We start from the raw sequence: 18,955 nt of genomic DNA on the forward strand, positions 1-18,955 counted from the left end.
AAGAACCAACAACTCAGGGGCTGCCCAGGGTCATGAAGAAAGGAGATAGAAGCCTCGGAGGAAGGGGACACACAGCAGTTGAGGTCAAGGTGACAGTTGCCCCTCTGCAGCATCAGCGTCCAGAACGTGTAGTATTTTATTTATTTATTTAAAGTGTCCCCGGATTCATTGAAAAAAACCTGGTAACCTTAACCTACAATTGTTAGAATTGGCTGTGGGGTTTTAAAAAAGTCATTATTACCGCCCCCCAAACACACACATTGTGAGGAGCCTCACGCTGCCTCCCTTTTCTGCTAACATCAGGGACCGGCCCCTTGAGCATGGAGGGAGAAGCCTGGCTTTAGAAAGCCACTTCCACGATCACATAGGAGGTGGGGTTGCGGGCTTCAAGCCCCTCCCCACTCTCCCGGGGGGGGCTGGCTCCAGCCCCCACTATAGCAGAGGGAATCCCCGGCCGCACCATTACCCCGGGCCAACCAATTGGCTGGCTCCGGGGGCGGGGCCTCGGCTATTTAAACCTGCTGCAGCTGAGACTCCTCCTCTTTCCTTCGCTGCAGCTGACCCTGCTTTCCGTCCCGTCCCACCCTCTTTAGGCTAGGTTCCCTGACGTTGCTATGAACTACGGTTGGCCGCCATCAAGGGGCCTGGTAGGAATTTCCCCAAATGGCAGATTGGCACCAGCCACTTGGTTTTCGCCAACCTCGTAGCAAACCGCCACAACTCTTCGGTACTGGCGGTTAGGCATTGGTGGGAGTGCTGTCCTATTGTTATGCAAATGAAGGGGAAGGAGTGCCATCACCTTCCCCAAACAAGGGCAGTCCGGTAAAGGATTCCGGGGGGCGTGGCCTTGTCCTAAGCCTAAGGAGGTGTGGGCCCACGGCACGGCCCCACGCGGGGGGAGGTCCTAGTTGACGTGCCTCAGCAGAACTCCTCCCACTGGTGGTTAACCCTTCCGGCTTACAAGCCGGTTAGTAGTTAGGACCGATGCCTAAGCCAATACTGCTCAATGCCTGTAATCAATAAAAGTTGTGGCCTAATTTGACCCATTAACCTGAATTCTTGTGTCCTGTGTCTTTATTTCCTCGGGGGGAGGTGGGAACTCGCCACGCAAACAGTTCCTCACTAGGGTCATAGAGCAGGGGTCGGCAAGGTTTACCTCGCCTGGGCTGGTTCACTCCCGCAGAGATCGCTCCGCGGGCAGGATCATGTCTGTGCATGTGCAGATGCAATTTCTGGCGCTGTGGAAGCATGTCCCCGCTCCGCCGGTTTAGCGCAATGCATGGGGACTCACCGAGTGGGCAGCTTGGCTCGGGGGCGGCTTGTGGGCTGTTTAAACAACCCCCATGGGCCGCTTGTGGTTGCCAGCCCGTCATAGAGCCTGTTCAGCTGACTAGCAACACGCCCCCAGCCCTGTTTAGGGAAGCTTTTAATATTTGTTGCATTACTGTATTTTAATGTTTTGTTGGAAGCCACCCAGAGTGGCTGGGGAAGCCCAGTCAGATGGGCAGGGTATAAATAATAAATTTATTTATTATTGTTATTATTATCCGTCCCTCTGCCTGGACAGCAGAGCACAGCTAGGTCAGGGCGGGAGCCAGCCAGCCATGAGGGGAGAAAGGAGCTCCTTCTATAGGAGAGGAAGGCAGCTCAGTGTGTAATCTCTCTTGTGGACCTTTCTATGCCAAATGTAGCTGTTTAAGTTGCTTTTGAGCAGGTAAACATTTTAGTGATTATTTTGCACTGGCATACAGTGGTACCTCTGGTTACGAACGCTTCTGGTTACGAATGCTTCGGGTTATGAGCTCCGCTAACCCAGAAGTAGCAGCTCCTGGTTCCTAGCTTTCCCCCATGATGCGAACAGAAATCGTGTGTGGAAGATGCGCGCAGTGGGAGCCCCATTAGCGAAAGCGCACCTCAGGATAAGAACAGTTTCTGCTTAAGAATGGACCCCCAGAATGCATTAAGTTTGTAACCAGAGGTACCACTGTACTGTATATCTCGATCACCACGTTGGTGTTTTAGTTGATGGTGTGTGTGTACACACACACACACACACACACACACGTGTGTGTTTGTCTCTGTGTGTGTCTCACCCAAAATTGCAGAGTATCATGGGAAACACTGGGACCTTTCTCCTCACCCAGCATGCTACTCAAGTGATAAAAGCACTGACTTCAGGGCAACCTCTGCACTGTGCTGAAATGAAGAGAGAATGGAAAAAACTTAAGTTGGGTCATGTGTGTGTTTGTATGTGAGGGAGGGAGAGTGTGTGCTTCAGTTCTGGTACTAACAAAAAATTCCTGTGCTAAATGTGTGCTTGCAGGCAACCTGTCCTGCAACTGCCTACCTTTCTGAGCCACTTTATCTTACCAAATTATTATTATTATTTATTAAATTTGTTAACCACCTTTCAGGCGACAATTCCAGGGAGCTTGACAACAGAAAAATATGGAACGAAGATAAAAAATACATAATGAAACAAAAACAACCCAACCCCCCCCATTTAAAAAGCCGTAGAATGTTAATTAATCAGCTGAACGCCAGTTCCAGCTGGCAGACTTCAAGGGTTCTCATGAGAAGCAAAGCATATTCCCGCCAGCCTAAAACCTGCCCATCCCTGCTATAAAGAATGCATCAACCACCAGTTGGTTATTATATTTTTATTAAAACAAACATTATATTCACATTTTGTTTGTCTGGTTTGTTGGGGTTTTTTTTTGTTTTTTGCTTGCAATATACAGGCTCTTGCAAGGCCCTCGCCAACAGCCAGTTCTTCCCATGCAAACCAATTGAAGGGAAGGACTCCAGCCCGGTGAGGCACAGTACATGAAAAGGTGGCACATGTCAAGGGGAGACTTGAAAGAGAAGATAGCCCAGAGTGTTAAGGCAGAGCACCGGAGAGCAAGACTCAAAGGAGCGCAGACCCACCCAGGGCTGGATCCGGAGGAGTCTCTCAGTTCGCCTGCTCCTCATGGATGTGGGTGAAAGTCTCACGTTTTGCTCCAGACTTCCAAGGTGCATTCTTGGCAGAGCTCAAAAACAGAAGTTTCCAGGGATCAGGTTGTTAACCAAAAGCTGCCTGAGCTGTAGCAGCTGAAACTACTCAGGTTTTGGGAACCTGCAATAAAAGCCCCACTTCCCAACTCTCTTGCATGCAGTTGGCCCCTTTCCTTGGATCTTCCTTCCCTCCTTAATCTAGCCAAGATTGTGTGTGTACACACACACACACACACACTTCCACAAAACCCTAACACAAATAAATAAAAACCTTGCACTTGCTCAACATACACTAAAAATAAATTATAAAAATCAACGCCCCAAATCCTCAGATTTTTCAAAACGCAGTTTGTAAATCAACACATCCCGTGTGTCAAGTGGCTCAATTTGGCAAATTCTGCTCAGCTGCTTGGGGGTTTGGGGGGGGGGGAGTCAGGATAAGAAGCTGCCTTAAACCAGATCCAACTGTCCATCCATCTTCTCCAGTATTGTCTACCAGACAAAAATGAAAGGACAGTGAAATGAGACAGATGCACGTGTGTATGCGTGTGAATAATGAGTAAGGAACCAGCAAGCTGTCAGGTACCAAAGGATGGCCATCAGACTCCAACCAGAAAGACATAGTGTGTGTGTGTCTGTGTGTGTAAGAGAGTAAAGACTCCGCGGGCAGCATTTGGGGGAGGAAATGAAGTGTCTTTATAGTAAAGTCAGTATAGCCCAGTGTGCTCTATTCCAGTGCTCGCCTAAACTATTAATAAAAAGTGTTTTACAGGAAGGTGTATTATGCCATGTTATCCCTCTAGCCTAGTTCTTACTCTGACCAGAAGCCCTTCAGGGTTTCAGGAACAGATGGGGCTTTCCCATCCCCTGATGTTACCTGAACCTATTTATATATATCAATCTAGAGATTTTGCTAAGGCGTCATCTACCTGTCTTTTTTTGCTAAGGCATCTCCATGTTAAAAAGACTTACCAGGTGAATTGCCAGCTGTAATAAGAGACTTTTCAGTGTTGGCCCCAGAGCAGTGGAACTCTGCCCCTTTGGGGATGCAGCAGGCCTCATTCCTTGCCATGTTCAAGAGGGCTTTGAAGCCCACTTTCAGTCTTCAAAGTCCACTTAAACATGGCGAGGGATGAGGTGGAAAATATTCCCTGCATAATTTGCTATTTCAACCCTCTTTGGTATGGTCAACCGCTATTCCAAGCCAAAATTTTAATTAAAGGGAACCTTGCACTCCCTCTGCAGGCAGGATGCGGTGATGGTTCACTGGGCATGAAGAATTCACGGAGGAGACAGGAGACAATAGCTATGAGACATGGCGGTTCAACCAAGCCCCCATGGTTGGGGCAGTCTATTTCAAATGTACCCTTGCCTGTGAACTTTCTGGGGCATCAGGCCAGAAATGATTGGCTAAAAGAAGCTGGCCAAGATAAAACGGCCCACACTACCAGAGAGCTGGTGTGTGTGTGTGTGTGTGTGTGTGTGTGTGTGTGTGTGTCATTGGTTACTCAGAGAATATGCAGCACTCAGCTGGCTGGACTGCAATCCTTCAAAGGCAAACTCCAACTGATAAGTCGTGACTGTGAGAGAGGCCAGACCTGGGAGGACAGCCAGCAGCAACTCTTCCTAAACTTGCTGGTCCAACACTTCCTGCATTCTGTGCTCTATTGCCACAATGAGTGTGTAGCTCAGGTTCAGCTCAAGAGTGCGTTCACTAGAGGACTCCCTACAAACTCCAAGACAAAACTGCAGGCAGAGGGGCGTTTCCAGCAAAGGACCCAGGGCCCAAGTTCAGCTGAGAAGAAGCCCTCTCTCCGCACCCCCAGCACTCAACTATGCAAAGCTCCACACTGGAGGTTTCTGCCTTTGGAAGCTTTAGGTGGTTTTCAGCCAGGAGGAGTAGCAGTATTAGTTGGGTGCTTCGGGCAGGTGGGTGTTGTAGGGAGCAGCACGGCAGGATCATTCATTTTGTAAAAAAAAACAGAAGAATCCAGGCCTAAGTTAGAGTGAGCAGAGACAGAGGGAGTGTGTGACCCCGTGCACACACGCCCTTGATTCAACAGCATTTGCCAGCTCTGTAAGAAGCAAGTGGTGCCACCAATCCCTTTTTTTGTCCCGCATTAAGTGACAAAGTAAGAAAGAGGGGGAAGGAGGGTCTTCCCGACAAATAAGCCCTGCGAGAAAGCAGCCCTCACAGTCCACCCAAACAGCCCTCATATTTGGAGTGCCATTCTGATGAAGCTTCTCCCCTCAACATCTAGCCCTCTTCGAAAAACATCCTCCAGAGATCCCAGAGGCAAGTTGTTTAATTAGTTGGCTGCTTCAGAGTCAGGAAACACCCCTCCATTAACGACACCCCCTCCCCCACCACCAAAAGAAACACACCAGAGTTCTGTCCCAATTGACAACTTCTGGGCTCAGGGGGTCTCCATCTCTTCTCCTGCTTCTGGAAAAGCGCTCCCTTACGCAAGCCCTCCTGCTCTCCTTGCAGACACAACTCAGGCAGTGTGTCTTCCCACCCCCAACAACTGGGCCAGTTCCTTTTGTGCAGGTCTTGCCAGCCGCCAACACGGAACCGCCCAGAGCAAGTTGCCCAGATCAGATGCTTGTGTGGTGGGCCCCTCACCACCTGCCTCTTGCAGTTGTCGACTACCGCTAGACAGAGGTTTGATGGAGGTTGTGGGGGAGGGCCAAGGAAGGTAGATGTCAAGGAGGGGGTGGGGGGAGGTGGAGTCCATGGTGGTTCCAAAAGCCGAGGGAGGGGGTTGCATCTTCTCCACTCCTCAGCAGAGCGTGTCGGTGTTGAAGGAGAGCTGAGCCTGTGGGGAGACAAGGAAGATGTACAAAAATAGCACGGTATGATTTGGGACATGGCACTTTCTGCAAGAACTGGTGCAAAACCCTGGGCTAGAGGGAGGGGGGAAATAAAAGAAAAACACAAGGGACATCTACAGCTGACAGATGGCCATTTATCCACCAGATGCTGCAGTCCAACTGTCTTGCCAGGTAAGAATCACAGGACCAACGGCAGCTGCCACATTTCATAAGAGATGGCTGCATTAATGCCTTCCTTTAATTCAGTGGCAGGAGAGGATGCCAAGTGTGGTGGAAGATTCAAGGAGGACGGTGGTGCTAGCAGCAGAGGCTGCTGCCTCCTCCCCTTCTTCATCTCTCTTCTTCCCTCCTCTCTCCTCCCCTGCCAACATGGAAAGAGTGAGCAGAAATGAAAGGGAAGTGATGCTCATGCTCATGCTCACCCAGCTGCTTGCAGCAGCATAGCAGCACATCCAAGGGGAGAGTGCGCATTGCAGGGCAGCTGAAGGAAAACGGCGCAACTTGTTGACTGAGAGCAGCTACTACAAGCCCAAACAAGGACCACCTTTTTCTTGCTGCTGCTTTTTCTCAGGCTCCTGTTTTTTGCAACCCTTTTAGCCACAGTTGCATGTTGGCTCTCCCCACCCTCCATCCACATTATTGTAAGATTTGGGGGTGGGGGAGCTGGCACTGCGTACCATTGAGTAGCATGAGAAAAAAGCATTGAGTAGAGTATAACATCATGCTGTCAATATGAAAGATGAGAAAAGAGAAAGGCTTATTTGTGTTGATGAGGAGACGAGACTTTATCTCAAATTAGACCTAATAAAAATGAGGTTACCCAGCCAAAGCAAGCTCACACCTCTCACTCGGTCTGTAAAAAGGTAAAGGGACCCCTGACCATTAGGTCCAGTCATGACCGACTCTTTATTGGCCGAGGGAGCCGGTGTACAGCTTCCGGGTCATGTGGCCAGCAGAGCAGTGCACGGAAACACCCTTTACCTTCCTGCCGGAGTGGTACCTATTTATCTACTTGCACTTTGACGTGCTTTTGAACTGCTAGGTTGGCAGGAGCAGGGACTGAGCAACAGGAGCTCACCCCATTGTGGGGATTCGAACTGCCGACCTTCTGATCGGCAAGTCTTAGGCTCTGTGGTTTAACCCACAGCACCACCCGCGCCCCATTCAGACTGTAGACACCAGCAAATTAGGGACTCTCTCATCAGTACCTATACGGGGGGGGGGGAGAGAATGATGCTTAATTTATCTTTTTCCTCTTTCTAATACATAACTCGAAGTGCAATTCCTTTCTTCTTGCAACTGTAAACTTCAAATAAGAATAAATGAAAAAGAAAATAGTATCATGGCTGCCTTGAGAGCAGTCCTCTCACCCGCTCCTCTTCAAAGCTGATCAGGCCCTCGTCATCTGTTTCCAAGTCCTCGGGCTCCTCCACCACTAGGGCCCGCAGCTCAGTTGGGGCTGCACGGGGCCGCAGAAGGTTCAGCAAGCGCTGGAGAGGCGATTCCATTGAACAGGCCGGGCTGCTCTCCTGCTGCTCTAGGTTGTCACTCTGCTTCTTAGCGAAGTTCACAAACACCTGCGGATGGGGAGGAGGAGAAGAGCAAAGTGATAGTCTTACTCCATATATATGATTCAGGTAGGTAGCCACGTTGGTCTGACGCAGTCGGAAAAATTAAAAAATTGTCCAGTAGCACCTTAGAGACTAACTAAGTTTGCTCTGGGTATAAGAAGAAGTGAAAGAACACAAAAGCTTATACCCAGAACAAACTTAGTTGGTCTCTAAGGTGCTACTGGACAATTTTTAACCCCCCACCCCCAATATATGAGACTGCCTTACCCTGTATATGCCCACTCAATCGCTTCGATATGTGCTAGTTACAAGTGACACATAATTCTTGTTCCACACTTGGAAGAAATGGGGCTTTTAGTGAGGCAGCACCTGCACTTAGGAACTCTGCGCTTATTGACATCAGGCTGGTACCTTCTCGGTAGTTCTTTCAGCACCAGCTAAAAACATTTTTGTTTGCTCCCCAGACACGTAGAATGTTTACATTATCGGTGATATTAATTATTATTTGAATATTTTATATTTTTACTGATTTTTTTTGTTTTGTTTTGCTCTTTTTCTTTGTAAACTGCTTTGATGGTTTTTTGTTTTGTTTTGTCTTTTACAACAAAGAGGCCAAGGAGTCAATTGCCTGACCCCCACCAACTTATCTCTGGAATTTTGGATAGAAGTCACCTCCACTCCTGTTCCCCAAAAGCCCTTTAACCAGAAATTCCAGGGATGTAAGAAGTGCGAACTGGTCATGGCAGAGAACTCATTGAGAAGGCCAACTCAGTGCACTCACTTCTCTGAGAAAGGCAGATTCCATGCTAGCGTATTATTAGCAAAGGGATTGAAAATACAAATGCCTGCATTGCAATGCCCCTATACATACATCTCTGGTGTGCAGCTGGATCACCTGCCCTAAGAGGAAAAGATAATGAGTCTGGACCTATTTAGCTTAGGGGGAAAGGGGAGAGTGCAATTGCAGAAGTCTGCAACATGATAAATGGGACAGAGTGAAGTTTTTCTCCCTCTCTCCTAACAAGAGAACCCAAGCCTCCGCTCTGCATGAAATGGATTGGCAAGGATATTCAGGAGAGAGACAACAGCCACTTTCATTTAACGAAGACAGCCTTTTGGGACCCTGATATGGCAAATGGTCCCAGTATGGCTTGGGACCCCACATTAGGCACCTTCTGGAAATCACCTCTCCTCACCCCTGCCTCTAATTGCTATTTGCCTCAAAGGTGCTGCTGTTATTTTTAAGAAACCAGTTTTTCACATTATGTCCCACAATACCCCTAGAAGAGATTGTCACGCAGTGCATAATGAATATATGAAATTTGCTGCCAAGAAGTACGATGTATCACAAGGAGTTGCTTTCTATCGGGACAGCTGTCTGTCCACCTGGCCATGATTCTCTGGGTCACTGGTCTTCCCCATCCCCTGCCAGCTTAGAAACCGCGGACTGAAACTGGACCTTTGAGAGGTGTGGAAATAGCCAACTGGCTTAGGTGGCTTCATAGAAGAAGTCAAGGGAGGAGGCCTTACTGATGGCTATTACGCATGAGAGCTAAACAGAACCTCCATGGCATCACCACTTATTATCAGCCCCTTGGTTCCCCATAGCCGGGTGCTCTTGATGGCTCCACCCTCAAGAGGTCAGGGAATGGTCCTGAGAGGCTCCAGCACTCACATTGTCCAGTGTGGTCTGACTGACGGAATAATCCTCAATGCCCAAGATGTCCACCACTTGCTCCATCTTGCTGAAGACCTGAGCCAGTGAGATCTGCTCTGACTTCAGCTGGTATTGCACCTTTGTGTGGTGCCTCTCCTTGGAAAACAGAGACAAAATATCAGCACAGCACCAGAACGGCATCTCCCTTTTTCGCACCCCATTCCCTTCCAAATCTGTCTCCTGGTGGACTTTAATACCCAGTGCTATGTCCGCATGAGTGAATGCAAGATGTCTTGAGTAGCTCAGAAGAGTTTGCATGATGCCTAGACTCCTCACATTTTTCATCTGGCACCAAGATTGTGGGCAGGGCAGTCAGGTGAATCTCCCTCTGAACATCATTTCATTACAGTTCCCTTTTCAATGCCACACAAACTTCTTCAGGCTCTTTTTATGTTCTCTTACTGGCAGTTTAGGTGTAGGGTCGTGGTTCCCAATGTGGGGCACATGCCCCATAGGGGGCAATTTGATTTTTAAGGGGGGCAATTCAAGAATGAGTTATTAACAGTTAATGGCCTTTTAGCCTTCCTCCAAGTGAATATTTCACTTTTTGAATAATAACAATCATATGTCACGGGTGGGGTGGGGGAGGGAATCAGGATTTTAGAGATGAATTGCCAAAAAGAGGTTGGGAAAGGTGTTGGGGAAACTAGGAACTTCCCTTACTGAGTTCAATAACAGTTATTGGTTGCAAGGTAGCAACTTCCACAGGTGAGGTTGCTTCTTTGCAGGTTCAATCAACCAATGTTATTGAATTAATTATCTTGTTATTATTGACCTCCAATAAGTGGACCTCCTAATTTCCCCTACACAGGAACAGAGACATGAAATCCCCCTTTAAAGAGAACTCTGTCATCTGCTCCCTCCACCACAGAGGCAGCCAGGGGCCAAGCTTGCAGGAAACAGGGCCTCTGGGCATTCTCACGCTGGGAGGAGCCTAACCTTGAGGACAGCCTCTGGGAAGTTCCTGTTGAAGAACCGCACTACTTCCTTGACATTCAGGCTGGATTTGGTCCGCACCGTGATCATGTAGCCGTCTCCAAACCTAGAGGAACAGAGGGATCAGGAAACCAACCATGCCACTCTCATTTCTCTTTCTTCATACGCCCCTCGCCAGCAAAAGGTTTCTCACACTTTGGCTTGCAACCATGACGCACCTTCACAAGCAATTTTCAAAGTGATGTTTAGTGCAGCGGAAACTTACGGCACCGCTTCCTGTCAGGCCCCGGGGCAAGGCAGGGCCTGATCCAGACTCTTTTCAGATCAGGTACCCATGGAAGCAGGGCCTCCTGGCTAGGCCAGATCCAGCACCCTTGGGAAGCTGCCATGGCCTCCTATGAGCAGGACCAGGTGGCTGCATCCAGCCCTCCTTCAATTTCCCACAATGCCCTTCTGCTCTACCTCTGGGGCAGTGTGGGAAGTCATGAGAGTGACTGCTCGCAGCTGCCCCATGCAGTTGAAGACACTGCCTCCATAGGCAGGCAAGCCTGGTGGCAGAGGAAGGGGAGTCGCTTTAGCCAGAACGCCTTAAACTACAGAGCTGGTCCTGTCCCGTGGGATCTGCACCCACAGCCAGCCTCACAGCCCAGTTCTCACGCGAATGAGCAGGGGTTGGAAGAGTGTCCCTTTGATGAACCCTTTGGTGCCCCTTGACCTTTTCCCGCTCACCTGTTCTTCAGGTGCTGGATGCTGCCCAGGCACTTCAGGCGCCCGTTCACCATGATTGCCAAGCGCGTGCAGAGGGCCTCGCACTCTTCCATGCTGAGGGAGACAAAGGAGAGGGCCTCAGCACAAAGCCAGCCTGGATGGGTAGCTCACGCTGGGTCTGAGTCGCCCACATGACCTTCTCCCAATACAGAGTGAGCAGGCAATCACAAGCCCTTACTCCAGCGAACCATCCATTGCCTCAGTTCATGCCCCGCCCCCTCGCCCTGGGTCTCATGAAGCAGAAAAAGGCACCCCAAAGCCCCGCCAACCTGTGTGATGTCAAAACCACTGAGCGGCCCGTCTTGATGATGTCCAGGATAAGGTTCCACAGGAAACGCCTGGCCTTTGGATCCATGCCAGTGGTTGGTTCATCCTGCCAGGAAAAGGGGGCAAATGGCAGAATTAGCTGCCCACAGGGGCATCCTTAAGCCTTGCCGTCATTCGGGTTGGCTCCATGCAAGCCTATTGTCAGTTGCCATGGATTCTGAATATAAATCATCAAAGGAAGGAGGGACCCAGGAAACCCAATTTAACTGAACACACATTTCCTGCAATTTACATGGTCCTCTTTTGTGGTTGGAGACTTGGCTTGGCTTCTTTGCCAGGGTTCTGTTGCTAGGTGCTGCTAGAGGACTATAGGCTTTGATACACACACACACACACAGAGAGAGAGAGAGAGAGAGAGAGAGAGAGAGAGAAACACAGCACTAGCACAATAGCGGCACCTAGGGACAGAAAAAAGCATTACACAGTACTGAAGCTGTGGTTGCTCTTGAGTGCCACGCACCCTAACCCCACCTCCGCTCCTCACCAGGAAAATGAACGCTGGGTAGCCAATCAGGGCAATGGCTGTGGATAGCTTCCTCTTGTTGCCGCCACTGTAGGTGCTGGCAGGTTTGTTAGCATATTTGGCCAACTCCAGCTTCTTTAGTGCCCACTTCACAACCTGAGAAGGCCAAGAGGAAATTGCTTGCACACAACTGGTACCCCCATGAGAAGGTAACCCCATGAGAAGAGCCCCGCTGGATCAGACCAAAGGTTCACCTAAACCAGCAGCCAGGTGCCTCCAGGAAGCCCCCTCAGCAGGGCAACAAGGCAATGGCCCTCCCAGGCTCCTCCTCCTCAGCAACTGGTGCTAAAAGAGACGCACTGTATCTGGACATGGAGGCTTCATTCTTAGCTACCCTAAGAATATCAGAATCATCCTGCAGGATTTGGTGGAAGCACCTGCGTGGCCCAGGATCCTGTCTGGCTAGCCATAAGCTTCCTAGGCAAGGCGTGAACGCTGGTTCCCACCACCCCACACTCCGCCACCAACAACTGATGGTCAGGGCCATGACGATAGCCATTAGCAAACCTCTCACCCCTTCTGTAAATCCCCCCAACACTCTTTTAAAGCCATCTGCACCAGTGGCTGCCACCACATCTTGTGGCTATGAGTTCCACAAGTTAATTATGCATTGTACGAAGCGGCAGCAGCTCCTTGTTTGCCCCGAATCTACTGCTGCTCAAAGCTGTGATGCACAGCTTAGCCATTGCCCCAGTCCTTAGCAGTCCAGGCTGACCAGCAAACCAGCCACCCGGTGGAGGTCCATGGGAAAGAAGAGGCCAGAGTCACCCCGACCTTTTTCCTCTCTGCTACTGCCCCCAGAGGAAGCAGCCCCTCCACAACTTGCTTGCTCACCCGCTCCTCATCCTTCCACGGAATGCCGCGCAGTCGGGTGTACAGCTCCAGGTGCTCTTGCGCCGTCAACTCATCGAAGAGAGCATCAAACTGCGGACAGTAGCCCAAGCTCTGCTGGACCTGGAGAATGTCCTTCAAGATGCTACAGAGACAGAGAGGAACAATGGGACAAAGCAAAGAAGTCAGTTCCTCTGAGGAGCCCTGATGTCAGGAGTGAGCCAGCAGTAAATCGTACCAAGTGAGTGGAGTCAACTCTTTATTAGAAAGACACAGGAGTGTCAGGCCTAATGCGCGTAGGAACTCTTCAATGTGTCTTGCCCCTATGAAGCAGTTGCAGAGACTGAAGTCCCCTGCTCTCCAGGGCTTCCCCAAGTTATCTGACACCCCACCTGCGTGCCTGTTTTTGCCCCTCCCACTTCATACCTCTTCTGGTTCTGGGAGACCCAGTGGGGAGAGGGTGTTGTTGCAGGATGATGGGGAGACACTTGCACCTCTCCACCAGCTGGACTAATCTCTGCCTCTTGCCCTCCCTGCTCTCCTGCATCAGCTTCTGATTCTGGACTTTTCTCTGACACAAACTCTCTCTGCTCACCAGGCCCTGTTACCTCTTCAGTTTCTGACATCTCCTCCTTTCGGTCTTCTCCCTCTGACCACTCATCATCGTTCTAGCACCAATCCCCGGACTCTGAGCCTTTCCCCCCCTGAGAGTTTTTCAGCTGGTTCCTCCCACCATTCCACTACTCTCAGCCAGTCCTTGACACCCAATTATTGCTATCATTTAATGTATTTATTTCCCGCCTGTCCCCCAAGTGGTTGCTGCTAACGGCAATTATATCCCACCTTCTTCCCTCCAAGATGGCACAAACTTTATCCTCACAACACCTCTGTGAGTTAGGCTGAGAGGCAGTGTGACCAGCCCAAGGTCACCCAGCGAGCTTCATAGCAGAGTGGGAATTTGAACCTGGGTCTTCCAGGCCCTAGTCTGGTAGTCCACCCACTTTTAAAACAATGTAATAAAACACAAAGTAATAAAAACAAACTAGTTAAAAACAATAACTAAAATATGCCAGAACATGTTTAGAATCAGCAACTAGTTGTAACTTCATAGGAAGTCAAGTTTGTTTCAACTGACAAAACAGTGTCCCAGATTTTTCTTGTTTTTAATCACTCCAAGAGGGCTGGAATGGGTGAGGGCCCAGCAATAAAAATGCTTGCAATTGCAAATACAGTCATACCTCGTGTTACAGATGCTTCAGGTTGCACGTTTTTGGGTTACAGACGCACCAAAACCCAGAAGTACTGGAACAGGTTACTTCCGGGTTTTGGTGCTCGCGCATGTGCAGAAGTGCTAAATTGTGCTTTGCGCATAAACACCGAATTGCAACCCGCGCATGCACAGACATGGCGCTGCGGGTTGCAAACGTGCCTCCCGCACATTCGCAACCTGAGCGTCCACTGTAAAGGGTTTATCAATACGAGTCTACCAACCCCTTTAAGTATCCCAAGGTGTCAAAGGGAACATCATATCCCGTCATTTATTGAATTTTATGTAGGCTATCCTTCCAAAACACCTGCACATGCTGTCCTCCAGAACAGATGCAGGAAGTCTGCCTTAACTGAACTGAACCTCAGCATTTATTAGTACAAGCTGGGCATATCTTACCTAATCTATCTGGGTGAGATGCAACTGAGAAGCTGCTCTGAGCAAGTTTTTCTTTTCTTTCCCCAAGAGCAGTGCTTGTTAACCTCTTGGGAATGTTCACACAAGTGTACATGAACGGGTCAGGCTTGCACAGAACCAACTGCAACTTTTTGCCTGGCTCTTACAACAGAACAGGAGGCACAGCAACCTTGAGCCAGAACCGAGCGCCACCTACCCCCCAACCGCCTGCCCCATGGATGCACCTGTGTCCATTGATGAAGGCCTCCCCTCCAGTTGTGCTCTCGTCCCCTGTGAGCATTTTGAAGGTGGTCGTCTTCCCGGCCCCATTGACGCCCAGCAAGCCAAAGCACTCTCCTGGGCGGACGCCCACACACAGTCGGTCCACGGCCAGGATACGTCCAATCTTGCGGGATTTGTACACCTGGAACCCGGTGAAGGAGTGAAGTCATCAGTGAAAGCGCTGCACCCTCAACGTGCAACCTGGTGTACTATTAGCAAGGCTTACAGCAAACTGGCAAAACGGCCTGTTTTTCCTTGCTGGCAACCATAGGAGGGGAGAGTGCTCTTGAGCTCAAATCCTGCTTGCTGGTTTCCCACAGGCACCTGGCTGGCTACTGCAAGGTCAGGATGCTGGACCAGATAGGCCATTCGCCTGATCCAGCAGCAGCTCTCCTTCCTGGATTTTGAACTTGTAGAGTCACACAAATTACTATCATCATCATCATCATCATCATCATCATCTTATATTTGTATACCTTTAAAGACCTTTAAAGCGCTATGCGGCCTAGGACCCACGTACCTACGGGACTGCCTCTCCTGGTATGCCCCACAGAGGACCTTAAGGTCCATAAATGACAACACATCGGAGGTCCCAAGTCGCAAGGTGGTTAGATTGGTCTCAACTAGGGCCAGGGCCTTTTCAGTACTGGCCCCGACTTGGTGGAATGCTCTGTCACAAGAGACTAGGGCCCTGCGGGGATTGACATCTTTCCACAGGGCCTGCAAGACAGAGCTGTTCCGCCTGGCCTTTGGTTTGGACTCAGTCTGACCCTTATGTTTCCCTCCCCTTATGGTTTTAATCTATAGGCTACTATTAAAATGAGGCTGCATTTTAAATTGCATTTAAACCTGTATTTTAAATTGATCCCCCCCACTATGTTTTTACTGTGATTTTACTGGTGTTAGCTGCCCTGAGCTCAGCTCTGGCCGGGGAGGGTGGGGTATAAATATTATTATTATTATTATTATTATTATTATTATTATTATTATTATTATACCACCCTTCATCCAAAGATCATGAGTCGGTTCACAACAACTCAAAACTCTCTCCTCCGGTGGTTTTCAGAAGCACTATACTGCCTCCAATCACAGTGGCAGAGCATAGCCATCATGACTAACAGCCACTGATAGCTTTCTCCTCTGTGAATTTGCCTAATCCTCTTTTAAAGCCATCCAGGTTGGTGACCATCATTGCTTCCTGCGAAAATGAGTTCCACAGTTTAACTCTGTGCTGTGTGAAATTAGAATATCATGGAAAAGTTCATTTATTTCAGTCAATCAATTTAAAAAGGTGAAACTAATATAAGAGATAGACTCGTGACATGCCAAGCGAGATAGGTCAAGCCTTGATTTGTGATCATTGTGTTGATCATGGCGTACAGCTGATGAAAACCCCAAATTAACCATCTCAGAAAATTAGAATATTCAAGGAAATCAGCAAAACAAGGATTGCAAATCGAGCAAGATTGGACTTCTGAGAAGTAGAAGCACATCTCGCTTTGCATGTCATGAGCCGATCTCATATATTAGTTTCACCTTTTAAGTTGAATTACTGAAACTTTCCCACGATATTCTAATTTTTCGAGTTTCACCTGTACTTGTCCTGAATATCCCAGCAGTCATTGTTTGCTGCTTGTGGAATTTGATCCCTTCGTGTTATGGCAACTTCTGCCCAATTAAATCCCTCTCTGATCCTGGAAGCCAATCGTCGCCACAGCCCCTGACAGGATTGGAGGAAAGGCGTCCCCTACCTTGGTGAGGTTCTCGATCTTCAGCATGTCGTTGTCAGCATCTCCCCGCAAGACTCGATGGCGCTCGTTTGCTACATCCACATCATCCTCAACAGGTTTGCTTGACACAGGAAGGCGTCTGGATCAGAGGAAAGGGAAGAGAGTGTGGAATGAGGCTCAGGGTGGGGGTGAACGAAGCAAAAAATGGTCCTTACACTTTTCAGAGAAAGAGACAGAGGAGTGAGAAAGCCACTCTTAAAGTGTGGGCTGGAATGCCTTCAGCAGCTAAAAGCATAAACAGAGTAGGAACTGTTGATAAGGCTCTTTTCATTGACCAAATCTGTGGGTACGTCAGTTGCCGAGACTACGTAACACCGGTCTTGAAAGACCAACACTGGCTCCCAGTAAGTTTCCGAGCACAATTCAAAGTGTTGATGCTGACCTTTAAAGCCCTAAACGGCCTCAGCCCAGTATCCCTGAAGCAGCGTCTCCACCCCCATTGTTCTGCCAGGACACTGAGGTCCAGCTCTGAGGGCCTTATGGTGGTTCCCTCGCTGCGAGAAGTGAGGTTGCAGGGAACCAGGCAGAGGGCCTTCTCGGTAGTGGCACCCACTCTGTGGAACACCCTCCCACCAGATGTCAAAGAGAAAAACAACTACCAGACTTTTAGAAGACATCTGAAGGCAGCCCTGTTCAGGGAAGCTTTTAATGTTTAATAGGTTTTTGTATTTTAATATTCTGTTGGAAGCCGCCCAGAGTGGCTGGGAAAACCCAGCCAGATGGGCAAGGTATAAATAATAATAATAATAATAATAATATAATAATAATAATAATAATAATAATAATAATTGCCAGTAACAGTGAATCAGGGTGGGTGTGTCCAGATGAGTATGACTTAGGAGAGGGTTCAGCTTCTTGCATCCTTATCTAGACAATTACCATATGCACTTATCCTAATATAGGCATTTTCACCTGCACTTTGTGTAGGCCTTTCAGGTTTGAGAACTATAGCACACAGTTTTCAGAAGTGCAAATTTCAAAGGACAGCTTCATGTATTGGCTTGGGGAATAGAAATTTGATAGGGTCACATAAAAATGCAAAACTAATTAACTGATTCTATTTATATCCCATCTTTTTCTCCAAGCAGCTCAAGGCAGTGAACACGGTTCTCCCTATTCCCATTTTAGCATCACAGCAACCCTGTGAGGTTGCTTCGGCTGAGAGGCAGTGGCTGGCCCAAGCTCACCCACTTGAGCTTCATGGCTGAGTGGGAACTAGAACCTCTGTTGCCCGGATTCTAGTCCGACACTCTAACACATTGTTTCTCAAATTTGGGTCCCCAGCTGTTGTCGGACTACAAATCCCATCACCCCTAGCTGGCAGGACCCTGCTCTAACTATTATGTCCCATAAGTGTTGGGGTGAGTGTCATCCAATCGTTCCCAGAAACAAGAAGTTACAGCAAGTTTGTGAAAATTCCAGAAGCTGCCAGAATGCTGAACTGTTTACTGCAGGTGTCAAAGTCAATATTGTGAAAACTGTTCGTACACACGTGCAACTCCCAGACTGGACTGAGATATTTAGTCTCATCCTGTCTCTTGAACGGGAAGGATATAAGAGAGGCAGGGGAGGGCCTTGAAGCTCTCTAGGGCAAGGCCTGCAACTTCAAAGAGGACCTCTACAGGGGCTCCGGTAGACGTTTGCAACCATTATGCTTAAAAACCGACACTAAAAGTATTCCTGCCTGAAATTGAATTATTGCTCCATGTCTGACTTGGAAGCTCCTACACATTTTGCTGCTGTGTGTTTACTCTGCTTAACTGGGTGTCTGGAAACGTGCTGGACCCAAAGACAGGAGTTTTAGCTGTAAAGAAACCCAACAGGGGGTTTGCCTGCTTAGCACAAACCCAAACAGGTTATGGGTGATGTCCCACAGTACCAACAAAAGAACCTTTGGCATACTGATGATGCCACCAGTGGCCCTTCCCCCGCCTTCATGCTTACTGTGGTTTCCGGAAGAAATTATACTGGCACATGATGGTGATGAAGAAGCCCACAAAGCCTTCAATTGTCATGGCAACCAAGCCTCTGGTCACGATGTCCCACTCGAATGGTGACTTCATTTTGTCAAATTGCCCTAAGGTGAGAGGACACACAAAAGCAGAGCTAGTGGCTGAAGAGGCACCAAAAAATTCCCTCTTGCTGGACACAATCATCTGAGAAGTAACACTCACTGGTTTATCCCCAACTGAATTTTACTCAAGGCCTACTGAAAACAATGGTCCTAAGTTAGACACGCCCACCCAATTCAATGGGTCCACTTCTTATTCAGGATGGATAAAAGGAAAGACTTCTTTTCACACAGCACATAGCTAAAGCTTTGGAGCTCACTCTGGGAGGAGACAGTGATGGCCACCAACCAAACTGGATGGCTTTAAAAGAGCATTGGGTGGGTGGGTGGGGGGGATGTAGAAAAAGCTTTCAATGGCTAGTAGCCATGATGAATGCTTCTAAATACCAGTTGCCACAGGAGGAGAGACGGTCTTGTGCTTGGGTCCTACTTGCCCATTTCCACAAACATCTGGTTGTACTAGGTAGCCTGATCCAATAGGCTTTTCTTATGTTCTTCTGAGTAACATCAGATATAGCAGTTCCTGTTTCTATTCAGCCGCTCTCAAGCCAAGCAACTGTTCTGGCCTGTTTAGGGCTTTGATTAGCAAAAGCCCCCTGCTTTATTCCTTAAAAAGCAATCAGTGCCAAGGATGTGCTCATGGG

At 48.7% G+C, this 18,955-nt stretch overlaps 1 protein-coding gene across 1 annotated transcript in view; it reads right to left on the minus strand.

Annotated features, from left to right (window-relative positions):
- Positions 1–2,645: 2,645 nt before the first annotated feature.
- The window catches only part of ABCA2 (ATP binding cassette subfamily A member 2), a 103,408-nt gene continuing 87,098 nt past the window's right edge, over positions 2,646–18,955 (minus strand). The window contains exons 37-47 of the mRNA XM_082208731.1: positions 18,185–18,428; positions 16,202–16,319; positions 14,414–14,592; positions 12,509–12,650; positions 11,636–11,770; positions 11,094–11,197; positions 10,786–10,878; positions 10,060–10,162; positions 9,079–9,216; positions 7,203–7,409; positions 2,646–5,816 (exon numbers count right to left, since the gene is read on the minus strand). Of these exons, the coding sequence (XP_082064857.1) occupies positions 5,781–5,816; positions 7,203–7,409; positions 9,079–9,216; positions 10,060–10,162; positions 10,786–10,878; positions 11,094–11,197; positions 11,636–11,770; positions 12,509–12,650; positions 14,414–14,592; positions 16,202–16,319; positions 18,185–18,428 (1,499 nt within the window). The 3' untranslated portion in view covers positions 2,646–5,780. The remainder of the gene's footprint in view (positions 5,817–7,202; positions 7,410–9,078; positions 9,217–10,059; positions 10,163–10,785; positions 10,879–11,093; positions 11,198–11,635; positions 11,771–12,508; positions 12,651–14,413; positions 14,593–16,201; positions 16,320–18,184; positions 18,429–18,955) is intronic.

The sequence above is a fragment of the Podarcis vaucheri genome, assembly GCF_965113315.1.
Source record: "Podarcis vaucheri genome assembly, chromosome: Z".
Taxonomy (NCBI): domain Eukaryota; kingdom Metazoa; phylum Chordata; class Lepidosauria; order Squamata; family Lacertidae; genus Podarcis; species Podarcis vaucheri.